This window comes from Sinocyclocheilus anshuiensis, unplaced genomic scaffold, assembly GCF_001515605.1.
Source record: "Sinocyclocheilus anshuiensis isolate Anshui unplaced genomic scaffold, SAMN03320099.WGS_v1.1 scaffold1430, whole genome shotgun sequence".
Taxonomy (NCBI): Eukaryota; Metazoa; Chordata; class Actinopteri; order Cypriniformes; family Cyprinidae; genus Sinocyclocheilus; species Sinocyclocheilus anshuiensis.
This window is the reverse complement of record NW_015555721.1, coordinates 591,999-600,261: the sequence shown is the minus strand read 5'-3', so window position 1 is coordinate 600,261 and position 8,263 is coordinate 591,999. Positions and strand designations below refer to the sequence as shown.

General features: G+C 38.7%; 1 protein-coding gene across 1 annotated transcript in view; it reads left to right on the top strand.

The window, feature by feature from the left end:
* Nucleotides 1–929: 929 nt before the first annotated feature.
* Nucleotides 930–8,263, top strand: part of LOC107672483 (collagen alpha-1(XI) chain-like) — a 56,598-nt gene continuing 49,264 nt past the window's right edge. The window contains exon 1 of the mRNA XM_016465693.1: nucleotides 930–1,175. Within this exon, the coding sequence (XP_016321179.1) occupies nucleotides 1,097–1,175 (79 nt within the window). The 5' untranslated portion in view covers nucleotides 930–1,096. The remainder of the gene's footprint in view (nucleotides 1,176–8,263) is intronic.

The window sequence follows — 8,263 nt, the reverse complement described above, 5'->3', positions numbered from 1 at the left end:
AACTGTGGCAACATCTCCAAGATGCTTCAAGAAACCTACCTGCAAAGCTACAGTACTGTTAAAAGTTTTAGGCACTTGTGTAAAAATGCTGTAAAATGAGGATAATGTCATGAATAGATTTTCTTTATCAATTAACTTCTATTAACTAAATTCAATATTTGGTGTGAGCATCCTTCGTGTTTAAAGCAGCTTTTGCCCTCAGTGCACTTGAGCATAGTTTTTCAGGTAGCTTTGCAGGTAGGTTTCTTGAAGCATCTTGGAGACTTTGCCACAGTTCTTCTGGATTGAGTCTGTCTCAGTTTGTTCTCTTTCTTCATGTATTCCAGACAGACTGCATGATGGTGAGATCAGATCTCTGTGTGGAGCACTGGCTGTTGTCAGAGTCCTTGTGCAAACAAAAATCTCACTGGATTATTACAAATAATGGCAAACTGAATGCTTGCAAATGTAAACTGATATTTCCTACTGACAGCAAAAGATAGAAATAACTGACTTAAAACCATTTTGTAGCTACTGAAAATACTAGTTTTCTAATCGTTTTGGCCACCACTGTATACATACATTTTGAGTAGGCCTACATATTGATCTTAGCTTGCTTAGGCTGGTTTTAAGAATGTCTCTAATTCTGAATACCTGAAAAGTGCCCAAAACTAGTCCTCAGGCCAGCCTTAGACCAGTAAATCAGTTTAGGCTAGTTTATAATGTACTCTCTCTATGCATTTTACAGGCTACATTATATAGGCCTATACATTACAGCAACGTCACAACACATCCAAATTCTGACACGTGTCCTCTGGAGGCACCGTTTAGCACCGGAGTCTGGAGATAAACGCATCATTGGAGGGAGAGGAGGAGGGGACGGGGTAGAAAGTTTGGAAAGGAGTGAAAGGAGGCAGAAACTGAATGAGAGGGACAGAGCTTAGCGGTCTTGGAGGAGAGGAGGATACTCAGAGAAAAAAAGCCTCTCCATCTTGTGCAGCTACAGACCGCAGCAGCACTTGCCTCTCTCTCTTACGCTTATGGCTTCTGGGTTTTCTCAGTCGTAATCTGCTGGTTGTGTGATAAAGCGCTCGAGTGGAGGTAACGCGTCCTGAGCATGAGGCGGCTGAAGGAGACTGCGGTCTGCGCGATAGTGCCGCTGCTTCTCTCTATGTGCACCACAACGACGCATGCAGGTAAAGTAGCCTAAATTTAAACGTAAAACAATCGTTTTTAACAGTGCTTTTTGTTCTCAATCAAATATGCTTTCATAATTTGAAACCACATATTTATTTCCTATGCACTTGTTACAGATGAGGCTTCAATAGTCAATAACCTTTGTTTTAGTTTTGCTCAAAATGTTTTGTTACGATCTGCGGGCGTGTCGTGTTTCACTTGGAGTTTTTTTGTTTACCTTAATCATTTTATAACGAGCTTTTATTGATGTGGGGGAAGCTTGAGATAAATGTTGAATAGGCTATGTTCCGCCGGTTTAAACTTGTTCATTGAGTTTGAGGATGACTGACAGCCACTAAGTTTCCAAATCACTCTACCTAAGTTTAGACTGCATGTTTATTTTTCCGTTATTTATTCGGTGCATTGCAGCTGTCTTTAGTGTTTAAACATAGATTAGGCAACAGCAAAACTATTTCTATAGTTTTCGAATCGTTTTTCAAGTCTTTTTCTTAAAATGAAACTTTCTTTTTTGAACTGAGTTTGGGAGTTTTTGGCGAATCGATTTTTTTGTGATTATCAAATGTACATGTTTAAAAATGTTTGCCATCCCCATCACGACCCTACTTAACCCCACCCTCTTTTCATGTGAACAGTTTGTTTGTTGCTCAGTCTCTTCATTTTGTGAAATGTAGGTCTATATCTGCTCAAACTTTCCAGTAGAAATACATTGGGGATTGTTACAACCCTCCTTTCCTTTTTTTTTAACCGATTTTGGTTATATTGTACAGTAAATAGCCTACACAAACTTGCTGATTCAAATGATATAGTTCTGTCATTTAACATACATTACCTTGAACAAAGTAATTCATTAGTTGTCACCTCAGGAGAGTGGTGGTCATGTGTGACAGTGATTTCACCCCCTCTAATAGCTTAAACTGATGGTGTTACAATTCACAACACTTCTAGTTTTTCTGTTATACCCATTTTAATTGCTTTCACTACTCTTTTGTCTTTAGTATGCCCTATTAGGTTAAAATCATTGATCAGGTGTAGTTACCTGACTTCCATAGCTGGAATAGTCAAGGAAGGAAATTCTCCAGCAGACTGTCATGTCATGTTTGAGTTTGCTCGTGACTCGTGTCGGTTTGCTGTGAAACAGTTTAACGTTTGCTTGAGACATAGGTGAATGAGTGCTTGCTGACCTACTCCACTAGATTAAAATTCCTCTTGGGCAGTTAGCCAAATCTGCTATTGTACAAATGTAGTATATATGTCAACACCATAACCCAGAGCAGACTGCAGATGTGGGCAGTTTCAATTGAAAACTTGTTTTGATATCAGCAGTATTAGTGTACCCAACACAGTTAATTTATTATACAACTATAATGTTGGACTTTTCTGTATGTGACAAGCATGAAAAGTATTAAACGAATGCATTACCTACTCATGCTGCTATTATGTTTAATGTGAAAAGGTCAGTGGCATGTTTATAGTGATTATATATAAAGTGCATATAATCGCTGCTTTTTTCTGAGCATTGGGGAAATGCAAGGTTATTATAGTAAACTAAAACTGAAACTAAAATTAAAATATTTTTTTTTTTAATAAATGTTAACTTAGATAAAAATATTATACAACTTTTTATTTGGCTATTTGCCAATGCAACATACCTCATGTTAATGTAGTTTAACTTTATGTACTAAAATAACTCAAATTAAAGTTGAAATAAAAAATTATAAAAACTGACACATAAAAAGAAATACTAAAATGAACACAAAACACAACAAAATTAATAAAAAATGTAGCTAAAATGATAATGAAAAATATAAACGTAAATTCTGGTTCAAAATATTAATAAAAACTATAATAGAATCTCAATGATAAATGGCATCTACTGTAAGCAGCCTGTAAACCTCCAAATTATATTTTAGAATTTTCAAAATTGAATCAAAGAAACATTATGATGTAAGATATATTTCTTATTTTTATATCACTAAACAAAGTGACATTTGATCATATGGCTCCTTGCTCAGACAGTCAGATGTTCTTGCTTTCACTAAAGCTCAAGATGCTGGAAAACAAGATCATCAAGTTTCATAATGTAGCTTGAGTGCTGATGCCATTAAGGACACTGATAAATTAGTAGATTTTATAATTGCAATGAATTCCTTGTATAAGTTGATCAGGTCAGAGAAGTCAGACTTCATTTCAGTATGAAGGGCATCTGCAGAGATGTAGTCACAGATGCAGTCGCAGTGGTATCACTCCTGTCTGATGCAGCAGTGGATTCTGATATGACGGAGCAGGATGTGGTTAGTTGAGTCAGCTGTCGGGTATTTGCATGATCGCCCCGAGAAAGTCTGGCATTAGTTTCATGTGTTTAAACTGCAGGACTTTGTAGCCACAGTGTGTTGTCATGTCTGACATGGAGAACAAAGGCATTTTTTCTGTTTGGGATTCTTCTGTCCCTCTTGCTCCCCATATGTATATCCAGTCTATTTGGCCCATCCTCTTCAAAGGCCTTGAGTTCTAAGGCTCTGGGAGGACTATTTCTGCCTCCCGCTCTGCCGCCCCTGATCCTCACCTTTCACATGGCCTGTTTGGGAACTCCTGCAGTAGAGCCATGCATGTTCTTTTTGATCCCACTGAACAAACAAATACATGAAACAGTATGGATATGAACATTTAAAGACAAGATGCCAATGAGGATGGGAGATTCCACTCAAAAGAGCCCTTTCTTTCTCTAAACAGACATGCCTCCCTGCTGCTGAGGAACTTGGGCCATCAGTGCTGCTGTGCAAAATGTGTCCTCCATCCAGAAACAATACAAACATCTGGCTCACAGAAGCAGAGCACCATCCTCATTTCTATGTAGCTATATACTGTATTTTGCATTAAAGGCCTGATCCTGTAAGAGGAGTGAGGTCCTCATTTACATTATGATACCCATGTAAACAACTTTCCACCAAAGTACCCAAGTTAGTTACTCTGGGGCCATATTTGTAACTACCCAGGAAACTATTTCTAGTCATTCAAGTGCAGTTCCTCTCTGTTTGAATGGGGGAAGACTGTTGGTCAAGGTTATTCTTGAATAACATATTTCAAATCAGAAAAAATTCTATAAACAATGGTAAAATTTACAGGCTAGCCCACTTAATACTCATTCTAGAGCCGGGTTGTCCAAACCTGTTCCTGGAGGGCCACTGTCCTGCAAGGTTTAGATCCAACCCCAAATAACACATCTGAATCAGCTAATCAAGGTCTTCAGACTCACTAGAAACTTCCTGGAAAGTGTTGGAGCTAGTTGTAGCTAAACTTTGCAGGACAAAACTTTGCTGGTCCTCCAAGAGCAGGATTGGACACCCTTGTTCTAGAGTAAAGTAACCTGCAATTGGTTGTTTGGACAAAGACAAAAACATTTCCACACTTTTAAGCGACAGTAGTTGTACCCTGTTTGATCTGATTCTGAAATTGTGACATTTTTTCACATTTCCATTAGATGAGCAAAGACTGCAATCAAAGCGATTGTCATTGGCCTATCATAGATCAAGTAGATAATCAAAGATTTCTGCACAATCAGTGACAGCAAGGGGAGCTGCAAAAATTCCCGAACACTTCAGTCTCCTGTCTTACATGTTTGACGTCCGGTCAAACATATTGCCCCGACCTGAATCACACCATTGGTCAATGTTGAGCCACTCAAACAAAAGCAATATTGAAAACACCACACAACCACAGTTTATATTGAAAATCAACCTATTAATGACTTAAAGGGATAGTTCACCTAAAAATGAAAATTCTGTCATTAATTACTCGCCCTCATGTCGTTCCAAACCCATAAGACCTTCGTTCATCTTCGGAACACAATTTAAGATATTTTTGATGAAATCCGAGAGCTTTTGGACCCTCCCATAGACAGCAACGCAACTACCACGTTCAATGGCCAGAAAGGTAGTAAGGACATCATTAAAATAGTCCATGTGACATCAGTGGTTCAACCGTAATTTTATGAAGCTACAAGAATACTTTTTGTGTGCAAAGAAAACAAAAATAACGACGTTATTCAACAATTTCTTCTCTTCCAGTCAGTCTCCACCATCATTCACGAGAGTACTACAATGTCACTTTCAAACCACTGCAAATTCTTTTTTTCCACTGCGAATTCTGTGTTTGGGACTTTACACCATTACAAGGAATTTCAGATTGGATTTCGCCTATGAAAATTTGCAAAACAATAATAAAGGTCACCTTTACTTACAGTTGCCGTACATTATTTAAAGCTCAGTAGTTGCGTAATGTAAAGTTCTGTCTGGTCTGTCTTAGACTGGGAGGGTTTGTGCGTTTAATTTGTATATTGGGGTGGGGGACAGCAGTGTTCAGTGAGAGACCGAGAGATGCAGGTGTTTCCTTTGTGGACCCACTTACAGTGGGCCTTGCTGGATGTCTAACAGTGAGCAAATATCACAAAACAAACTTTACAGGGAAAGGAATGTGAAACTGAAGTGTAATGATGCTCAGCTCCCTGGCACAATAGTGCCGTCCACTCAGCAGTTCCCAGACTCTAAGTACGCTGGATACAGTATCCCACAGTGCGCCACAGCACCGTCTCTAAACCCACATACTGTTCCCACTGCCATCAAACTCTCAACACACTAGAGAAATGGACGATTCTGCAACTGAGAAGTCGTAGTTTCTTTATTTTCAGCTGGGAATCTGGTTGCATGTTGAGCGAGATGGGGATGGTATTAAACAATCTTGTTCCGTCCAAACTGTGGGTTTAGTGGAGCGTGACTCCTAGAGGGAAAGAGTTCGCTGCTGCGGTGGGGCAGGTTTTTCTAACAGCATCCAGCCACCATTCTGAACGACTTCCAAACATTAGCGATAACATGAAACAGACCCAGACTCAAATCTCAATCATGTTTATGCTCCAAGCTCTCAAAATTTTTGTAGAGCAGTTCGTCCATCTGCTTCATTCCATTGGGAAAATCTTAGTTGATTACTTCCACGCATATAACCACCATCCTACGCTTTCTTGGAAAAGTATGAACAAATGAAAATGTTTGATGCAAGACAAACAAGGTGAAATAGGATCCGACACCACACAGAAGGAAATTTGAGATTTGAACTTGTGTTTTTTGCTTGTCTAATGTGGAACGAGTGTTAAAGTGTGAGTTACTAGAGATTGCCCTTACCAAAAAGTAGTATACTTCAAGTTTATTATACTTAAATGTCATTTTAAGTATATTTCTGAGAAGTACATAAAGCCCATTTCTGAGAAGTACATAAAACGTAGACTAAAAGTATACTTTCCTATTTTTAGTTTAAAAGAAGTATACTAATAGCACACTTGAATAAACTTCTTTTTCGTAAGGGTGACCATGGCTGAGGGGGCGTAAGCTGGGATAGCGTTTCTGGAGTGCCTTTGGACGTGTCTGAGCTGCATTGTCCCATCTTTCCTCGCTTCATTGCTTCTGCTGTCTATAGGGGTTGGCTCCAGGCCCCTTAAGGTCAGGGGTCACGACCAGTAATTCAGTTATATCCAGCCTAAGAAGGGTCTTACATGTTGTTTTTCACAGATTTAGTACTTATATCTATGTGACTCCAGTAGTATGTAAAATTACAGTAGTGTTTCATAGTAAGTTTCATAATAAGTAAATATATCAGTTTGTGGTATTATGTTTTAAAAAGCTGTGGAGAGAAACTCCAGACCGCTGGAGTCTTTCTCATGGTGTGGTAAATATTCCTGTGGTCTTGAGTCAGTGTGGGAGGATATATACTGACTGATGAACACTAAAGGGAGTTCCCGCAAATTATAGTTTATTTTACAGCTAATAATTTAGCCAAGACTTCTATCCCAAGTGCGCTGCTTTCAGTAAATAAAGACGCGGGACAATATGTGAACTGCAGAGACGGCAGGAACACAAGGTTGATGCTCAAAGGATGTTCATGGCGAGTGCAGACAGCCAGTATAAACCACAATGAATCATGTTGCAGAATTTAGTACATATTGTGCAAACATGAGATCAGTAACATAATGTTTTAATAGACTTTAACCAAAGCACTTCACTGGTTCATTCAGAGTTTAATTGGATAGACTGGAAAAGTAATCATATGATATACTAAAAATAGTATTTGTAGTGTTTGAGTTGGTTCATGGTTTTGTTTTTCTGACCTCTTTTGGAAGCCCCCTGCGTAGGGGAAGACTAAGAGGGATGTAATGTGACAAACTCATGAGAGAGTGATACCCTTGTGAAAAAGAAGAACACTTTAGTATACAATAATATAATTAAGTGTGAACTGAATGTAATGTTTTAGACACATAACTGCATGTTAACTGCAATTAAATGAAAATGTATTATAATTTAAATTTAGATTAAACACAACTGGCTAAAATTTAGAGTGATTTTTTTGACCAACTTAAAGGGTTAGTTCACCCAAAAATGAAAATTCACTGCAAAGTTACGAAGCTACGAGATTACTTTTTTTTGCACAAAGAAAACAAAAATAACGACTTTATTCCACATTTTCATCTCTACTGCGTCACTTTGGACACGTGTTCACGACATTACCATGACGTGAGTGTGTGGCGGCGCCGGCGCTGACCCAGATCCGGCGTGATGACATCATTACGCCGGATCTGGGTCAGCGCCGCCACACGCTCGCATCATGATACTGTCGTGAACGCACGATGATACTGCGCGATATTACTGCGCCACAAGTGACGCAGTAGAGACGAAAATGTGGAATAAAGTCGTTATTTTTGTTTTCTTTGCGCAAAAAAGTATTCTCGTTGCTTCATAACTTTACAGTTGAACCACTGATGTCATACGGACTACTTTGTCGATCACAAAAGTAACATAACGCATTACTTTCCATAAAAAGTAACTAAGTAATGTAATTAGTTACTTTTTTATGGAGTAACGCAATATTGTAATGCATTACTTTTAAAAGTAACTTTCCCCAACACTGGTAGTTACCTTGCTGTCTATGGGAGGGTCAGAGAGCCCTCAGATTTAATCAAAAATATCTTAAATTGTGTTCCGAAGATGAACGAAGGTCTTACGGGTTTCGAACAACACGAGGGTGAGTAATTAATGACAGAGTTTTC